Source organism: Salvelinus namaycush, chromosome 36 (genome assembly GCF_016432855.1).
Source record: "Salvelinus namaycush isolate Seneca chromosome 36, SaNama_1.0, whole genome shotgun sequence".
Lineage (NCBI taxonomy): Eukaryota > Metazoa > Chordata > Actinopteri > Salmoniformes > Salmonidae > Salvelinus > Salvelinus namaycush.
In genome coordinates this window covers 17,657,082-17,676,808 of record NC_052342.1, presented here as the reverse complement: position 1 = coordinate 17,676,808, position 19,727 = coordinate 17,657,082, and the positions used below count along the sequence as shown (strand labels likewise).

The 19,727-nt window shown below is 40.8% G+C and overlaps 1 protein-coding gene across 1 annotated transcript; it reads right to left on the bottom strand.

The window, feature by feature from the left end:
- On the bottom strand, nucleotides 1-19,295 carry LOC120030610 (cytosolic phospholipase A2 gamma-like). Its single transcript, XM_038976035.1, has 6 exons — nucleotides 19,259-19,295; nucleotides 18,188-18,271; nucleotides 17,035-17,118; nucleotides 16,419-16,573; nucleotides 14,982-15,156; nucleotides 1-653 (listed from the first exon to the last, which is right to left on the bottom strand). Exons 2-6 carry the CDS (start codon nucleotides 18,261-18,263, stop codon nucleotides 469-471), a joined length of 675 nt encoding a protein of 224 aa, XP_038831963.1. The 5' UTR covers nucleotides 18,264-18,271; nucleotides 19,259-19,295; the 3' UTR covers nucleotides 1-468.
- Nucleotides 19,296-19,727: the final 432 nt, after the last annotated feature.

Sequence of the window (19,727 nt, the reverse complement as noted above, 5' to 3'; positions counted from 1 at the left end):
ATTGAGTCCTAATCACAGGGACAATCGAGCTTTCCCAGAAGCTTGGATTGTGCGTAAAAACTGCAAATTCAGAGGAAGGGTGTGATGTGTCTGCACTCAAAGAAAATCAAGTTTAATGCATTAGGGATAGCATACACAGACGTTTCTGCTTTCTCCAGTGTGTAGGTACAAATCTTTTTAATTCAAGACAGCATTTGTTGGGAACACAGATGAGCAGCAGGTGCTTCTAATCACTCAACCAGATCAGAGGCAGCAGGGACTAACAGGTAGGGATGTTCTCTTGATAAGTGCTTGAATTATACATTTTCTGTCCTGCTAAGCATTCAAAATGTAATAAGTAGGCTACTATTGTGTCAGGGAAAGTGTATGGGGTAAAAAATATATATACTTTTCTTTAGGAATGTAGTGAAGTAAAAGTTGTCAAATATAAATAGAAAATATTGTAGTACTTTACACCACAGATAAAGACTATTGAGCCACAGACTTGCGATTCTTTCTGCGTTTGACAGCCATAATGATCTGTACCAGGATCCTGTATTTGTTGTTCTTCAAGTTGTCCTTGGCCTTCTTCAGGAGGTGGTCGATCTCAGGCACACCGTAGGGCAGCTGGAACGTTGTGTACTTCTCCCTCTCCTTCTTAATCTCCTCCTCGTCTAGGAAGAGAACAGAGAACCTTACAACACAACTTTGAACATATAGAACACAGAGGGTTCTATTTACAGCTGGGGTGTTAAGGCGACGCTAGTGTCAAATACACGTACGTTTGCAATTTCGTCATGTAAAAACTGACCCACTGTCATTTTCCTGCCCTAACACCAGGTTCAGCAATTTACCTGTTTTATATCAGCTCCTTGCAATCAGATGGGAGGAGTGGAAATATTTGAGGTGTGTCCTTAAAAACATGATCCAAAGTACTAATTTCAGCCACCGCTGATTGGATATTCATGACTAACCAAAAGCTGTTTTTTTGGAACAAGAGCAATCGCGAAGTAGTCAATAATGTCGATAATTGGTTTGACTCCTGAGACAGCTTGGAAATACATCTTAAAATCACCAAAACGTTATTCAAATATTAAGTTTCATAGGAATAAAACAGTGAGCTGACATTCCCTTTGTATCTATGAATTGTAGGCAGGCCCACATTATTTTAGCCACGAGGTCCCGTTTTGGATGTGCGTAAAAACCTACGTGTCCATTCCCATCATGAAACGAGAGACGAGAACCTCGATGAACACTGGTAAACCTCATATTTAGAAGTTATCTATAACCTGTAACACCTGCATGTTTTCCGTTTCATATGTTCAAAACCCAAGCCCTCCCTTAGACCTACTATAACAAATGATGTTCAACAGCAATGAGTGTCTTTTTTTATCCTGCCGATTACATTTTACATGCATTAAAAAATAAAATAAAAAGATTGGTTGTAATAAAATTAAACGAAAAACAAAATCTTATTAGAATGATTCACCATCCTGGTTTTATGGTTACAACGTCTGTGCCGCACATGCAATAGAATTTCTGGAGACGTGTGAATGCAATCTGATCTGTAAAATGGTTGTGATTATGTTCATAAAACATACAGTAGTCCTATTTGGGAGCAGTATAATGGTGAGTGGACATTCTCCCTTTATGTTGGATATTTGTCCTGCTACTGTGAAAAGTTTGGATGTGCGTAAAACTCTACATAGTCTGCGTTGTTTTAATATTATGTGCCCACTGGGAGAAATGATGGTACCTGTAAGTGTGACATAGCCTATTTAACAGAATAATTATTCGTTCTCTTTTTAGGCCTTATCAATAATTAATTTAGCTTATTGACAATGTTTGGCATATCCATGCTCAGCCATAATGTAATTTACAGTAAGCCTAGCCCCAATATCAGTGTGAATGCTATTGAAGCCAACCATGTAATTACTTTGAACAATGTGGACTGCAAATGGGTTCAAGTTAATTTATTTAGCAAAGATGGGTTATATTTTATATTTTGTTTATATAAGCCATTTATTGGAATTGGAGTTGACTTCAGGGCAAGACATAAAATACCTTAAATACACCATTTGAAGCAACCACATTTTGCCGTGGAGCACGTTCTGAAAACCCAGTCCTTTTGCACCAGCAGTGCGCTGATACTTTTTAGTTGTGAAAATAGCTCAAATATTTCTAAAACAACCCCGAACCTAAAACGCAGGGGTACTCAAGTACTATTTGAGAAGGTCCGGTCATACAAATTCCTAGCAGTGGCGTGTAGTCATGGATGCAACTATTTGACCAATAAAACATTTAATTATAAAATAATTTATATTTCATCTCTCTCTCTGTTTTTATGATGTTTAAGTATATTTGCAAGTTGCTGAGTCTCACTGGAGAAATCATCCGAGCAGGGGAAACACTGCCCCACTGTCTCAGAATGTGTAGCCCATGTAGTAGCCTATATGTAGCTCACGTTAACTAGCTAGCAAACTTAGCTGGTTCATTGTTGCCCATGTGATGAAGTTAGGCTACTTAGCTAAAATACTTCCTAGCCTATGACAACAAAAAATAAAAGTGTACTGTATGTCAGATCCATATACCTGTAATGAAACAGCAGGTAGCAGGTATCGAACCCTCGACCTCCTAGCCCGAGGTCCGGTGCGCTATCGACTGTGCCGTAAAAAATGCTCAAGCGGCAGAATCGATTTCCGCGCTTATAAACCCATGGTCGTCACATACGTTTTGCCAAAATGAAAGAGAGGAGGATGGCATTGGCGTTGAACTAGTCAACAAGTAGGGTGATTTTTTGGAGGGGTATTTTTAAGTTTGTTTACAGTGAATTAAACTAAGCATATATAGCCTTGATGATCTTTAAACGTTTAAGTTGAAATGGTGCTTTAAAACTTCTTAGGGCTAGGCATCTCTCCAGCGGGAGACCTGTCGACAATGGATATGGATATTAAACATTTTGGTACATACAAGTGTCTTATATCGGTTAAAAGCTTAAAGTCTTGTTCATCTAACTGCATTGTCCGATTTACAATAGGCTTTACAGCGAAAGAATGCCATGATATTGTTTGAGGATGGCGCCCCACATCAAAATATTTTTCAACAAGCACAGGCTTCATAAAATCACAAATAGCGATTAAATATTCACTTATTTTGAAAATCTTCCTCTGATTTGCAATCCAAAGGGTCCCAGCTACAACATGCATGGTCGTTTTGTTAGATAAATTACTTCTTTATATCTGTTGATGGAATTTATATGAATGACGAGAATATTCCACCCTGAAGCTGTATAATCGTATGAAATTGATTAGAATTATGTATAACCATAGTCTGTACAATATGTCTATAATAGTATCTTAAAAACCGACTGTCTGAGCAAGATTCGGTGCCGACCTTGGCTGGGGGCCACTGAGAGTACTTCCCAGGGTCTCCCTATCTTGAGGGAGGATGGGGGGTAAGTCTCACGGGGTCCCCTAATCTTTGTCAGCTGGGTAGCAGGACATTGTGTGCTAATGTTAGTGTGTGCGTATGTTTGTGTGAATGTGTGTGCACGAGAAACCAGTGTAAAATGAATTGTCTTGTACAACAGAGGAACTCGCTCTCGTAAATAAACTTTCTGACTATCGTAGCTGGGCCTCCATCTGATTCATTTCAACCAGTTTCTTACAAATTCTGGGTTTCAGGCTGAGTAGTTAATTGAATTGGGTTTATGAACATTGAGAACATAATTCTCGTGACAATATCCCAAAAAGTCAGTTTAGTTGGCGCCATCGATTTGAGTAATCCACTCGTTCAACGTGCAGAGAAAGGAATCCAAAAAGCTACCGCTAAACGTTGTTAAAACAAGTCAAAGTATGTTTCTATCTAATCCTCAGGTACCCTAAAATGTAATTAAACTATAATATTTAATACGGAAAGAAGTATGTTCAATAGGAAAGCAAAATTAGCAGGTCCGTGCCCTCTTCGTTGCGTGCGCACAGACTGATTTCCAACTCACTAAAACTCAGAATTCTTCCTCGTTTGGGAAGAAACAAGCCTGAAACCTAGAACAAAGACTGTTGACATCTAGTGGAAGCCATAGGAATTGCAATCTGGGAGCTGGATTTGGATATGACCCAATACGTTCCATTGGAAGAGCATGGGCTCTCAAAAAAAAAAAAGTCCAGTTGGTTTTTCTTTGGATTTTCTCCTACCATATCAATTGTGTTATAGTCTCATACAATATTTTAACATTTCTACAAACGTTAAGGTGTTTGCTATCCAATGGTACCAATTATATCCATATCCTCGCTTCTGGGCCTGAGTAACAGGCAGTTTACTTTGGGCACGTCAGTCAGACAGGAAGTGGAGAAAAATAGACCCTGCTCCTGTTGTCTTCGTGATGACTTGCTGTAACTCTATGGTTCTAAATAAGTAGTTTAGTAAACTGTCAAAAATATTGACTTGTTTGACCTTGCTGTAGGTGATAACTGGATGGTTATCGTCAATTATCTGCGCAGTAATAAACCCCCACCTCGCAACCCAATCGACCCCAAACTGTTTACCCACCTGTTGTTGGCAGAGAGAACATTTTGAAGTTTTAAATCTAATTTCTACACATTTGTCCATGTCTTATGTGTGTTTATGATACCTGGGATCAAAGCCCGACTGAGTAAAACAAGTTTTGTAAGTATCTGTGTTCTAAGTCTCTTGGCTCTATTTTTAACAAACCTAGTGCCATGGTAAATCTAAGTGTTGGCGGTAGCACTATAGCAGCCATACTCAAATGCGGTCCGGATCCAGACCCATAACAGGTTCTATACGGACCGCGGGTCCGAGTGTGACAACCTCCCACTCTGTCTGCCGAATTCTTTTTCTTTGCTCTTGTTTTCCTTAATAGGATGTCGGTGGGTGGAGCCGGGAGGGTTGTCAGGGAAATGGGACACACCTGGGCTTGGGTGTGTCCCGAGGATAAATTCACCTTTCCCCCGTTCATTGAGGAGACTCACTCCACTCAGACACACTGTTATTTTTGGTTGTGGCATTTTGTGGGTTGTTTGTTTTGGCACCTTTCAACAGCCCTCATTATCACCATCTATGTACGCAACCACTCCCTTTCATAAGACCACACACACCCCATTGTTAACTGTATATAGTTTACCTCAGTTAATAAATATATTTTTTGTTATTCCATGATCTCTGCGTTGTCTCCCTTTCTGTTACGGGCTACGAGCTGTGGTGGCTCATCTGGGATTATATAGTTGGTTCCTAGACATTTTTGCGTATAGTATTTTGTTGCATTATAAGGGATTAATGCTAATTGGGATGCGCTTTGGTTGGTATTCACTGCATAGTCTTATAAGTGTTTGATATAGTGCCTTGATATAGTGTCCTGTGACGTCATCAAATGGTGCGTTGCATGGAAAAGTATGCCAATAGACCTAATTCTAGTCTCGTTAAGCTAACTGGTAAGTGTATTTTGTTTGGGAGGAAATGTGGAGTTAGTGTTTGATAAACTCTGTAGCTGCTTGTTTGATAAACTCTGTAGCTGCTTGTTTGATAAATTCTATAGCTGCTTGTTTGATAAATTCTATAGCTGCTTGTTTGATAAATTCTATAGCTGCTTGTTTGATAAACTCTGTAGCTGCTTGTTTGATAAACTCTGTAGCTGCTTGTTTGATAAACTCTGTAGCTGCTTGTTTGATAAACTCTGTAGCTGCTTGTTTGATAAACTCTGTAGCTGCTTGTTTGATAAACTCTGTAGCTGCTTTGTTTGATAAACTCTGTAGCTGCTTTGTTTGATAAACTCTGTAGCTGCTTTGTTTGATAAACTCTGTAGCTGCTTGTTTGATAAACTCTGTAGCTGCTTGTTTGATAAACTCTGTAGCTGCTTGTTTGATAAACTCTGTAGCTGCTTGTTTGATAAACTCTGTAGCTGCTTGTTTGATAAACTCTGTAGCTGCTTGTTTGATAAACTCTGTAGCTGCTTGTTTGATAAACTCTATAGCTGCTTGTTTGATAAACTCTATAGCTGCTTGTTTGATAAACTCTGTAGCTGCTTTGTTTGATAAACTCTGTAGCTGCTTGTTTGATAAACTCTGTAGCTGCTTGTTTGATAAACTCTATAGCTGCTTGTTTGATAAACTCTGTAGCTGCTTTGTTTGATAAATTCTATAGCTGCTTGTTTGATAAACTCTGTAGCTGCTTTGTTTGATAAACTCTGTAGCTGCTTGTTTGATAAACTCTGTAGCTGCTTGTTTGATAAACTCTGTAGCTGCTTGTTTGATAAACTCTGTAGCTGCTTTGTTTGATAAACTCTGTAGCTGCTTGTTTGATAAACTCTGTAGCTGCTTTGTTTGCAGCTTTTAGTACAGCTGTTTTGAGTTGCGCTGTTTGCTAAGCCCAGTGTTGGTTGCCTTTGTTTGTTAAACTTGCCGCTTGGGTGAATAATTGGTTATGTGCTGCGTAACATTGATTAGTTTCCAGGCCCCTGCCCAGGCTGGGAATTCTTGCTCCTCTCACTGTTGGGATAATGGTTCGAGGAGTAGAGTTCAATCTGCTGTGTACCTCCAATGAGAGATTTGGGTAGGGTAGTGCCACTTGCTACCCGGAGATATAGCCTTTCTTTTCCCTTGTTAGGCTTAGTGACATGTTCCACTTTGAAATACGTTGGGCACGGTTATTTTGTTTGTTATTTTTATGTGGTGTCTGTGGACGGAGCAGCTGTCTCGGGGGCACATCCGTGTAGTTTTTTTCTCCATGCCAGCGGGCTACAGTGCGTAAATACACACCGCAAATCCACATGAAGACAAAGGTTGAATTATTGTAGGATTTGGGGAAGCTCCTTATGCATCTCATCTCTCTCCTGTGGTGCCCAGTGTGATTTGCGTTTCTCTTGTTGTGGTCTGGTGTGCTCAGCAGAGGGGAAGAGCAATATTATTTTTTGTAGTTACTTGTGACTATGGCGTCTAATGTAGACGAGTTCATTCACATTCCATCAGAGGAACTGTTAGAATTATGTACTAAAGAACAGCTGATGAAGATCACTAATCACTCCAGGTTGAAATTGATATTGAAGTTGATCTGATGGAAAGTGGTATACTCAACATTACCACTGTGGCAGCCTCTGACAAGGACTCACCACCTCCCCAGCAGTCTCCCTGTTTTGTTACAATGGCCTCTCCGTCTGTTAGCCTTAGTAGTCTTCCTTTTGAACAGCAGAAAGAACTGCTTCTGTTACAGCTAGAGCATGAACAAGCTAAACTGGAGCATGATCGTGTTAAGTATGAAAAGGAATTGGAATATAAACAGGATTTGGTGCGTGCTAAAATCAAGCTGCAACAAGAGAGGCTAGAATTAGTTAGGGAAGGAAAGCTTCCGGGGGAGAGTTTGATTTGGGAAAGTGACCCTGATTTACCTAGGGGTTGTTCCTCTCTCGGTCGTGCCCCGGACACATTTGATACTGTTGAAAACGTACGGCTGTTGCCAAAATATAATGAGAAGGACCCTGAGACGTTTTTTTGTTGTTTGAGCGTGTTGTTGACTCTAGGCGCTGGCCTGATTCTGATCACACTTTAATGTTACAGTGTGTGTTGACTGGTAAAGCGCAGGAAGCATATTCAGCTCTTGGTGTAGTTGACAGTGTCAGGTTAAAACGAATTGATTCCTGAGGCTTACCGCCAAAAATGTTGAATTTTAAAAAAGGCTGATAAACAGACTCATGTTGAGTTTGCGTGAGAGTTATCTTCACAGTTTAATTGCTGGTGTTCCGTCTCTGCGGTTACAACTTTCCAGGGGCTGTGTGATCTGATTATGCTTGGGCAATTTAAGGACACAATCCCTGATCGTGTAGCCGCGTGCATTAACTTCTCTAGGATAGGGGGCAGCATTTTCACTTTTGGATAAATAGCGTGCCCAATTTCAACTTCCTTCTACTCACCTCCAGATTAGAAGATATGCATATTATGAGTAGATTTGGATAGAAAACACTCTGAAGTTTCTACAACTGTTTGAATCATGTCTGTCTGTAAGTATAACAGAACTTATGTAGCAGGCAAAACCCCGAGGACTAACCATTAATTTTGTCAATATGGGGGCGCTGTTTCCACTTTTGAAAAATTGTGCCCAAATTAAACTGCCTCGTACTCTATTCTAGATCGTACAATATGCATATTATTATTACTATTGGATAGAAAACTCTCAAGTTTCTAAAACTGTTTGAATTATATCTGTGAGTGAAACAGAACTCATTTGGCAGCAAACTTCCAGACAGGAAGTGAAAAATCTGAAAACGATGCTCTGTTCCAGGGCCTGCCTATTGAATTGCTTTATATTTATGGATTTGCATGCACTGCATACACCTTCCACTAGATGTCAACAGGCAGTGGAAGGTGGAATGGGGTGTCTAGCTTGATCTGAGGTCGAACAAGAGCTCTTGGAATGACGTGTCCACAATTTCCTTTCTCTACCTAGGCGCGGGAAGGACCTTCCTATTGTCTTCTGATAAGCGTTCGGTATACACGGCTAATATCTCCGGCTTTGTTTTTATTTGATACATATTAGAAAAACATCATAAAGTAGGTTTTTTCAACCGAGTTTCATCAGTTTATTTAACGTTTAATGGGTCTTTTGGAGTTTTCCGTTCTATGCGTCGAGAGGAGATGGACATGTTCGCGCCACATGGCTAGCTAAGGTTGCTAATTCGACAGGAGAGAAGGACATTCTAAAACCAAACAACAATTTATTCTGGACCTAGGACTCCTTGTACAAGATTCTGATGGAAGCTCAGCAAAAGTAAGAACAATTTATGATGTTATTTCGTATTTCTGTGGAAAATGTTTAGTCCTATTATCCACACTTTTTGCGGGCGCTGTCTCGCTATAACGTAAGCTGTTTGTTATGGTAAAGTTATTTTTAAAAATCTAACACGGCGGTTGCATTAAGAACTAGTGTATCTTTCATTTGCTATCCAACATGTATTTTTTAGTAAAGTTTATGATGAGTTCTTTAGTCAGATTAGGTGAGTGTCCTAAATATCTCCGGACAATTTGGTGAATCGATGCTACGTATTCACAATGTATAACCACGGTTTGCAGCTCTAAATATGCACATTTTCGAACAAAACATAAGTGTATTGTATAACCTGATGTTATAAGACTGTCATCTGATGAAGTTGGTCAAGGTTAGTGATTAATTGTATATCTTTTGCTGGTTTTTGCGAATGCTATCTTTGCGGTGAATAAATGCGGTTGTGTGTTTGGCTATTGTGGTAAGCTAATATAATGCTATATTGTGTTTTCGCTGTAAAACACTTAAAAAATCGGAAATATTGGCTGGATTCACAAGATGTTTATCTTTCATTTGCTGTACACCATGTATTTTTCATAAATGTTTTATGATGAGTATTTAGGTATTTCACATTGCTCTCTGTAATTATTCTGGCTGCTTTGGTGATATTTTTGATGGTAGCTGCAATGTAAAACTATGATTTATACCTCAAATATGCACATTTTCGAACAAAACATACATTTATTGTATAACATGTTATAAGACTGTCATCTGATGAAGTTGTTTCTTGGTTAGTGACTAATTATATCTCTATTTGGTCGGTTTTGTGATAGCTACCTATGCGGTAGAAAAATTGTGAAAATATGCGGTTGAGTCTTTTGCTATTGTGGTTAGCTAATAGAAATACATAGTGTTTTCGCTGTAAAACATTTTAAAAATCGGAAATTATGGCTGGATTCACAAGATGTTTATCTTTCATTTGCTGTATTGGACTTGTGATTTCATGAAAATTATATTATATGATATCCCTGTCGCGTTAGGCTAGGCTATGCTAGTCAGCTGATTTGATGAGGAGGATCCCGGATCCGGGTTGGTGACTCGTCAGAGGTAAAAAAAAAAAAAAAATGTAGGTCACCGTCTGTTCAATGAGATTTCATTGGGATACTAGATTTCTAATCACCCTGTTTTCAGTTCCTACCACTTCCACTGGATGTCACCAGTCTTTGGAAATTGTTTGAGGTTATTCCTTTGTGCAATGAAGAAGTACTACCATCTGGAATCAATGTAACATTATGTGTACTGTTTGAGAGTTGCGCAAGACTAGAAACGTAGCGTTAGTTTGTTGATCTCCTGTATTGAAAACAGATAGACCCGTCTTCAATTTGATTGATTATTAACGTTTACAAATACCTTAAGTTGTATTACAAAAGTAGTTTGAAATGTTTTGGCAAAGTTTAGAGGTAATTTTTTTGATATTTTGTAGTGACGTTGCGCAAATTGGAAGCTGTTTTTTTCTGGATCAAACGCGCCAAATAAATGGACAATTTGGATATATATGAACGGAATTAATCGAACAAAAGGACCATTTGTCAAAGGTAAGGCATGATTTATATTTTATTTCTGCGTTTTGTGTCGTGTCTGCAGTGTTGAAATATGCTACTCTCTTTGTTTACTGTTGTGCTATCATCAGATAATAGCATCTTATGCTTTCGCCGAAAAGCGTTTTTGAAATCTGACATGTTGGCTGGATTCACAACGAGTGTAGCTTTAATTTGGTATCTTACGTGTGATTTAATGAAAGTTTGATTTCTATATCATTTTTTGAATTTGGCGCTCTACATTTTCCCTGGGTATTACCCAAGTGGGACGCTAGCGTCCCGCCTATCCCAGAGACGTTTTTAACAAACAAAAGTGAAGATTGTCTCTGAAGCTGCGGTTTTGGCAGGTGAGTATGTTTTGACTCAAAGTGGCTTTGCAGAGCCCCGTATTTGGAGTGAGTGGGGGCGTTCGGAGAGATTTGGTTCTCACCCACTCAGACACTTTGGTATACGGGCAGAGTTTCATTCGTCTAGGGTTGACCCTGGCTCCCGTGGTAAAGCTGACTTTAGTCAAGTGTCACTACTGTCCGGGTTCAGGTCATTGGAAAAACAAATGTCCTGTTCTCAGGGCTAAGGGTAAATGCACTAGTCATGCTAACATTAAACCTTAGCCTAAGGAATTAGCAGTACCTGTCCATCAATTCACTCTTTTCAGTCCATCTCATGTCCAGGGCATGTGAAAGCTCCACTTGACCCAGATTATTTAACTTTCATTACGGAGGGTTTTGTTTCTCTGTTAGGAAGTAACGACCCAGTGCCAGTGACGATCCTGAGGGACACAGGTGCCTCTGAGTCATTTGTTAGTCTGTGTTACTCTTCTCTGCTGAGACTGATTCAGGGAATAGTATTTTAACTAGGGGAATCGGGTTGAACACTGTCAGTTCCATTGCATAAACTGATGTTGGATTCTGAACTGGTGAAAGGCAAGGTTGTGGTAGGAGTGCGTCCTTCGTTGCATGTTGAGGGTATCAACGTTATCCTTGGGAATAACTTTGCTGGTGAGCGTGTATGGCCTGTCGTGTCTTCATCTCTGGTGGTTTCTGCTAAGCCATCGTTTGTAGGGATTCCCGATGAGAGCGCAGTGTTTCCCAGAGGTGTTCTCTGCATGGGCGGTGACTCGTTCCATGAGTCGTGGCGACCTGGTCACTGCGCAGGCTGATGATAATGTTACAAATAAATCTGTCACTACTTTCCCTGTGATCCCATTATCTGTGCCCCACTCCAATCTAATCAAGGATCAACGGGCTGACCCCACATTAGAAGAGTTGCGTGACCAAATTGTGCCTGTGGAACCATCGGGAGATGTTGCCCATGGCTGTTTTCTCCAGGATGATGTCCTGATGAGAAAGGTGGTGCCTCATAGTAGTTGTTTTGTGGGGGAGGCTATTAGTCAGGTTGTTGTACCAGTTCAGTTTTGTGAGTTGGTGTTGAAAACTTCCCACAACTATGTTGCTGGACATCTGAGCGTGAGGCAAACCTACTATCGCATACTGAGCCATTTATTTTGGCCTAGGTTGAAGAGGGATGTTTCTGCGTTCATCAAAACCTTTCACACCTGTCAATTAACGGGTAAACCTAATCAAGCTATTAAGCCAGAACCACTGTTTACTATTCCCGTAGTCAGGCAAACTTTTGAGTATCTGATTATTGACTATGTTGGCCCTCTGCCTCGCTCGAAGAATGGTAGTAGTTACCTGTTCACTGTGATGTCAGACCACTAGGTTTCCTGCTGCCTATCCTCTCCGGTCTATCACAACTAAGTCTGCTAAAAGCTTTGACTCAGTTTCTCTCACTGTTTGGAATCCCTAAGGTCATTCAGAGTGATCAAGGATCTAATTACACCTCTAATCTGTTTGGTCAGGTTCTCCAACAGCTCCATATTAAACACAGTTTGTCTAGCGCCTGTCACGCGCAGAGTCAAGGAGCGCTGGAATGTTTCCATCAAACACTTAAGTCTTTGTTGAGAGCTTATTGTACGGAGATGGATAAGGATTGGGAGGAGGGGTTGCCTTGGTTACTGTTAGCCGCCAGGGAGGTTTCACAGGAGAGCACAGGTTTCAGTCCAAATGACCTAGTGTTTGGACATAGTGTGCGTAGGCTTCTAGCAGTGCTCCAGGATGACTGAAAGTCTCCCGAGCCACCTCAGACACTGTTATCTTATGTGTGTGATTTCAGGTGACGCCTGTACGCTGCTGGTGAGATGGCTAAAGAGAAGCTATTATCTTCACAGGATAGGTTGAAAGGAATATTTGATCGGCGAGCTGAGCCTCGTCACTTTAGTCCAGGTGTCAAGGTTCTTGCTCTGCTGCCAATTGTTGGCACTCCATTTCAAGCCAAGTTTCTAGGTCCATATACGATTGTGCACCAATGCGCTGGGCAAAACTATCTAGTTGCCACTCAGGAACGGAGGAAAGCGCACCAACTGTGCCATGTAAATCTGCTAATACCCTATTACACACGTTCCTCTGGGGCCAAAGAGTGGGAGTTCGCAGAGGATGGTAAGCCTGTTATTTTGTCCGGTACTGATACATCGCTGAGTTCTTCTTGTCAGGCTAGGCCTGTGCATGGATAAGAGGATGTCCCTGGTCCCGACGATTGTGTACTGCAGGGTAGATTGAAAAATTCAGAGACACTGGATGTTTTGGATAGTTTTCTCTCTCTCATCTACCTGCTGATCGGTGAGACGAGTTGGTCGGTCTTATTCTGAGTTTTCCAGTTTTGTTTTCTGATACACGTACAAACTTAATAGAACATGATATTGACATTGGGGATGCTGACCCCATCCGTCAGCGGTTCCATAGGGTTTCTTCAGAGAAACGGCGTTGTCTGGATGCTGAGATCAGGTACATGCTGGAGAGTGATATTGCAGAGCCTTCTTTCTCCAGCTGGGCTTCTCCCTGTATCTTAGTCAGTAAACCAGATGGGACAAACATATTTTGTATGGACTACTGTAAGGTAAACTGTGTCACTAAGCCAGATTAATTTCCTCTTCCTCGGATGGAGGACTGTGTTGATCAGGTCAGACCAGCTAAGTTTGTAAGCAAATTTGACCTGTTAAAGGGCTGTTGGCAGGTGCCACTGACGAGTAGGGCACATGAAATCTCTGCCTTTATTACACCCTCCGGTCTGTACTCTTTTTCGTTTATGAGTTTCTGCCTGCGAAATGCACCTGCCACTTTTCAGCGCCTTATGAATAGGGTTGTCTCCAGTCTGGTTGGGTTTCGCTGTTTATCTGGAGATGTAGTGGCTTATGCAGATACTTGGGAGGAGCATCTGTCTCGTATTCAAGCCTTGTTTGACCGCCTGGCTGCGGGTTGCCTCACTATCAATCTAGCTATATTTGAGTTTGCTCAGGCGACCGTTATGTACCTTGGTAAGGTGGATGGGCAGGGTGAAGTGCATCCTGTTCGGGCTAAAGTGGTAGCTATTGATGCTCTTCCACAACCAACTACTAAAAAGGAACTGATGCGTTTCTTGGGAATGATTGGTTATTACCGTTGTTTCTGTAGGAACATCTCTACCGTAGTCGCTTCCCTGACAGGTTTTCTGAAAGCTACGGCGGTTTTTGTCTTGTCTCCTCTCTGTCAACAGGCTTTTGAGGGTGCAAAGGGGTTGCTTACCTCAACTCTGGTGCTGGCTGCTCCTCGTGTGGATTTGTCATTTACCTTGCAGGTGGATGCTAGTCATGTGGGGGCAGGTGCAGTCCTGCTGCAAGCAGATGTGTCCGGTGTTGAGAGGCCTGTTAGTTTATTCTCCAAGAAATGTAACCATTATCAGATGAACAGCTCCATGGTGGAAAAAAAAACGCTAGCACTCATTTGGGCGCTACAACACTTCGAGGTGTATGTCGGGTCGGGAGTAGTACCTATTGTGGTCTACACCGACCATAACCCTCTCACCTTTTTGAGGTCTATGATGTGTCCTAATCAGAGGATAATGAGATGGTGTTTTTTTTTTTTTTTACAGGCATTCCATCTCGATGTGCATCACATCAGGGGTACTGATAATGTCGTTGCTGACGTGCTCTCTCGTGCGCGTTGTTCCTGAACGCGTCTGGTCCTATTGATCGGTGGACACGCGTTTACCATGGCGTTAGGGTGGTAAAAATAGAGCCCAGAGAATTAATACAGATACTTACAACACTTAGAACAACTTAGAGACTGAGACAGAGACCAACATGCTGACCACACCGCTCGCGTGCAGTATTCAATCATTGCACCCACAATGCTCGCGCGCTGCAAGTCCCGCCTCCCCATCTCCTCATTGGTGTTTCGGAGAATATACCCACAAGGGTGATTGAAAGATGAACTGAGGTCAACACTCCAGTCCAGTCGGTAGTGGTAATGCACCTTAAAGTGCATTACGGCAGGTAGCCTAGTGGTTAGAGTGTTGGACTAGTAACCGGAAGGTTGTAAGAAAAATTGAAAATAAGAATTTGTTCTTAACTGACTTGCCTAGTTAAATTAAGGTAAAATAAAAATACTAAATACTAATTCCATCATAAAAAGCAGACAGTTGGTGCAGATAAACAAGAAAAAGACATCACACAGAGATAAAAAAAGAGACAGGGAAAAAAAGAGATAGTCAGAGAGACAAGGATAAAAGTCAGACACAGATAGTCATCATAGTACCACTGACCTTGGCAGTTCTGCAGGTTGAACAGGGGCATGTGCATGACGGTGGGCTCTTCAGGGCGTCGCCCCTCAAAAACGTAGCAGCCCTGCGGATGGTCTTTCTCCACCCTCACACTCTCCTTCACTGGGGGAAAGGGGAGCTTCTGCTGAAGAGCATACTTTTTGGCACGAAACACAGTCTGTGAAGAGTAGGATCAGTAGTATGGTTATGTCGATGTCTTTCTCCAAACCAGCCCCTAGTCCCTACTCCCTAGGCCCTATTTCATAGTCACAACTACCTACTTCCTAGTAACTATTACCTAGTCCCTAATCCCTAGTCCCTAGGCCAGAGGTGTCACTCATTCCACGGAGGGCTGAGTGGCTGCGGGTTTTAGTTTTTTCCCTTTAAATTAAGACCTCCACAACCAGGTGAGGGGAGTTCCTTACTAATTAGTACCTTCATTTATCAATTAAGTACATTGATGGAGCTAAAACCCACAGACACTCAGCTCTCCGTGGAATGAGTTTGACATGTGCCCTAGGCCCTACTTCCTAGTCACTACTCCCTAGCCCCTACACCCTAGAGAGAGAGCAAGAGAGGGGAGAGAGAGGACAGAAACACAATTAGACCCAACCAAATCATGAGAAAACAAAAATATAATTAATTGACACATTGGAAAGAATGAACAAAAAAACAGAGCAAACTAGAATGCTATTTGGCCCTAAACAGAGAGTACACAGTGGCAGACCCAAACTTAATGAAAGCTTTGACTATGTACAGATTCAATTAGCATAGCCTTGCTATTGAGAAAGGCCGCTGTAGGCAGACCTGGCTCTCAAGAGAAGACAGGCTATGTGCACACTGCCCACAAAATGAGGTGGAAACTGATCAGCACTTCCTTACCTCCTGCCAAATATATGACCATACACGTATTTCCCTCAGATTACACAGATTCACAAATAATTCGAAACAAACCCGATTTTGATAAACTCATATCTACTGGGTGAAATACCAGTGTGCCATCACAGCAGCAAGATTTGTGATCTGTTGCCACAGGAAAAGAGCAACCAGTGAAGAACAAACACCATTGTAAATACAACCCATATTTTTGTGTATTTATTTTCCCTTTTTGTACTTTAACCATTTACACGTTGTTACAACACTGTATATAGACATAATGACATTTGTAATGTCTTTATTCTTTTGGAATTTCTGTAAGTGTAATGTTTACTGTTCATTTTTGTTTATTTCACTTTTGTATATTATCTACTTCACTTGCTTTGGCAATGTTAACATATGTTTCCCATGCCAATAAAGCCCCTTGAATTGAATTGAGAGGGTCACTACTACCTAGGCACGTCATGTACTTCTGAAAGGCTTGAATAGGAATAAGCAGTGTGTGTGTGTGTGTGTGTGTGTGTGTGTGTGTGTGTGTGTGTGTGTGTGTGTGTGTGTGTTTGCCTCAAAGGGGTCTTCCGCGCTGAAGTCCAAGGAGATGATGAGGTCGACCTCCCTGGATGTGCGCAGGACGGGGGGGTAGGGAGAGTTGATCTTTAACCCAGCATCTACCAGGTGAATCTTCTCTTTGGATGCCATGCTGCTCGGAACGTTAGTATCTGGGGAGATAGAGAGGTAGAGAGAGGGGGGGGGGAGGGAGAGATAGAGAGAGAGTGAGAGGGCGGGGTAGAGTGAGAGGGGGGTACATAAAAGGGGGGGTAGAGAGAGTTAATCTTTAATCCAGCATCTACCAGGTGAATCTTCTCTTTGGGTGCCATGCTGCTTGGAACGTTAGTATCTGGGGAGATAGAGAGGTAGAGAAAAGAGGGGTAGAGTGAGGGGGTAGAGAGAGCGAGGGGGTACAGAGAGGGGGGATAGAGAGAAATGGGGGGTACAGAGAGAGGGGGGGTGTAGAGCGAGAGGGGGAGTTAGAGAGATAGGGGGAGCGAGAAGAGAGAGGAGAGAGAGTAGAGAGAGCGAGAGAGAACCAACCAAGAAAGCTGCTATTTTGGAGGGAAACATAAGATCCTGATGACTGATACTAGCTATCAAGTTAGGAAGAGGTCTGATGTTACTGTACCTAGGATCTTGAAGAGGAAGTTGGACGTGGTTCCCCATTCCCATGTTTGGACCAGAGGAAAAATGTTCTTTACAATCCACAACCCTGGGGGAGACACAAGCACCAATTTCAAATTATTCATATCAACTGGTCAAAAATAATCTCAGTGATGGAGAGAGTATGTAGTCTGGTCTGTATCCTTCCTTTACTGGAATACACACACACCTTCCGTTGTAATCATACTGAATGGAAAGTAAATAGAAAGTTAAGTACATACTGGATAGAAAGTAAATAGAAAGTTAAGTACATACTGAATGGAAAGTAAATAGAAAGGTAAGTACATACTGGATAGAACGTAAATAGAAAGTTAAGTACATACTGGATAGAAAGTAAATAGAAAGTTAAGTACATACTGGATAGAACGTAAATAGAAAGTTAAGTACATACTGGATAGAAAGTAAATAGAAAGTTAAGTACATACTGGATAGAACGTAAATAGAAAGTTAAGTACATACTGGATAGAACGTAAATAGAAAGTTAAGTACATACTGGATAGAAAGTAAATAGAAAGGTAAGTACATACTGCATAGAAAGTAAATAGAAAGTTAAGTACATACTGGATAGAAAGTAAATAGAAAGGTAAGTACATACTGAATGGAAAGTAAATAGAAAGTTAAGTACATACTGGATAGAAAGTAAATAGAAAGGTAAGTACATACTGCATAGAAAGTAAATAGAAAGTTAAGTACATACTGTATAGAAAGTAAATAGAAAGTTAAGTACATACTGGATAGAAAGTAAATAGAAAGTTAAGTACATACTGCATAGAAAGTAAATAGAAAGTTAAGTACATACAGGATAGAAAGTAAATAGAAAGTTAAGTACATACTGGATAGAACGTAAATAGAAAGTTAAGTACATACTGGATAGAAAGTAAATAGAAAGTTAAGTACATACAGGATAGAAAGTAAATAGAAAGTTAAGTACATACTGGATAGAAAGTAAATAGAAAGTTAAGTACATACTGGATAGAAAGGTAAAGGTACGTTTTTTCTTGAACTGCATTGTTGGTTAAGGGCTTGTAAGTAAGCATTTCACGGTAAAGTCTACACTTGTTGTATTCGGCGCATGTGGCAAATAAAGTTTGATTTGATCTAATGAAAAAAAACATTACCATCGAAGGAAACCCAGGAGTTTGTTATTGACAGTTTGTCTGACTTTTCCGATGTTCTCATCGACTCCATGTCCATCCCTTCATCTGCAGAGATTAAGACAAAGATTGCCTCATGGTCTGGCATGTATCACACGGTTTGAAAAAGCACGTGATAAAAATGAAGCTTCAGACGTCATTGATGTCATACTTTTGATAAAGTAATACACGCATCGGCTGCTTAGAGACTTGGACACATGCCTCAGAGCTCCAGTATCAAACCTAACATCACTAGTTAAGGTTAGGCATTAACTTTGAGTGATTAGGATTAGGATTAGGCATTAACTTGGAGTGGCTTGGATAAGGGTAAATTGTCAATGGAAAGTACTGTCAGAAATGTGCATTAGCAACAATAATTAGAAAACAAATACACTTAATAACCTGTCTAGGACTGGGGTGCCGCTAGCAACGTGTCTTACCTAATTACTAATCATAAAACATTTCGTAAAAATACACAGCATACACTAATCGAAAGACACAGATCCTGTGAATACAGACAATATTTCAGATTTTCTAAGTGTCTTACAGCGAAAACACAATAAATCGTTATATTAGCATACCACATATGCAAACGTTACCCCAGCATTGATTCTAGCCAAAGAGCGCGATAACGTCAACATCGCCAAAAGATATTAATTTTTTCACTAACCTTCTCAGAATTCTTCAGATGACACTCCTGTAACATCATATTACAACATACATATACAGTTTGTTCGAAAATGTGGATATTTAGCCACCAAAATCGTGGTTATACAATGAGAAAAGTAGCCGAGCTGGTCAGAAAATGCCGTGCGCCATATTAGACAGTGATCTAGTCGTATACATAAATACTCATAAACGTGACTAAAAAATATAGGGTGGACAGCGATTGATAGACAATTTAATTCTTAATACAATCGCGGAATTACATTTTTTAAATTATCCTTACTTTTCAATACAGTTTGCGCCAAGCGAAGCTACGTCAAAAAAGATGGCGTCCTAAGCCACTAACATTTTTCGACAGAAACACGATTTATCATAATAAATTGTTCCTACTTTGAGCTGTTCTTCCATCAGAATCTTGGGCAAAGAATCCTTTCTTGGGTCTAATCGTCTTTTGGTCGAAAGCTGTCCTCTTGCCATGCAGAAATGCACATTGCGTTCGGCATGAACTGGAACGGTGCCCAGAGATTCACAGTGGCTCAGAAATAAATGTCCCAAAATCGCACTAAACGGATATAAATTGCTATAAAACGCTTTAAATTAACTACCTTATGATGTTTTTAACTCCTATAACGAGTAAAAATATGACCGGAGAAATATAACAGGCTACACTAATGCTTGGAAAAACAGTAGGTCGGTATCCTCCGCGCGCATGACGCACCTAGAAAAGAGGTCCTACCTACAGGATTTTTTCATTTATAGTGGCTGTGATTGGGCAATCGATACCATTCAAAGCGTCATCACGTAAAGGCATCCAGGGGAAGACGTAAGCAGTGTCCGTATACTCATAGGAATAACAGTG

Bases quoted from the DNA above. Each gene is read 5' to 3' on its own strand.
- LOC120030610 (XM_038976035.1), bottom strand. From the start codon at position 18,263: ATGGACATGGAGTCGATGAGAACATCGGAAAAGTCAGACAAACTGTCA. The intron at 16,574-17,034 runs GTACAGTAACAT...CTATCTCCCCAG, and splicing joins CTTCCTCTTCAAGATCCTAG to ATACTAACGTTCCGAGCAGC. The intron at 654-14,981 runs GTCAGTGGTACT...TTCTCTTCCTAG, and splicing joins CAACCTGCAGAACTGCCAAG to ACGAGGAGGAGATTAAGAAG.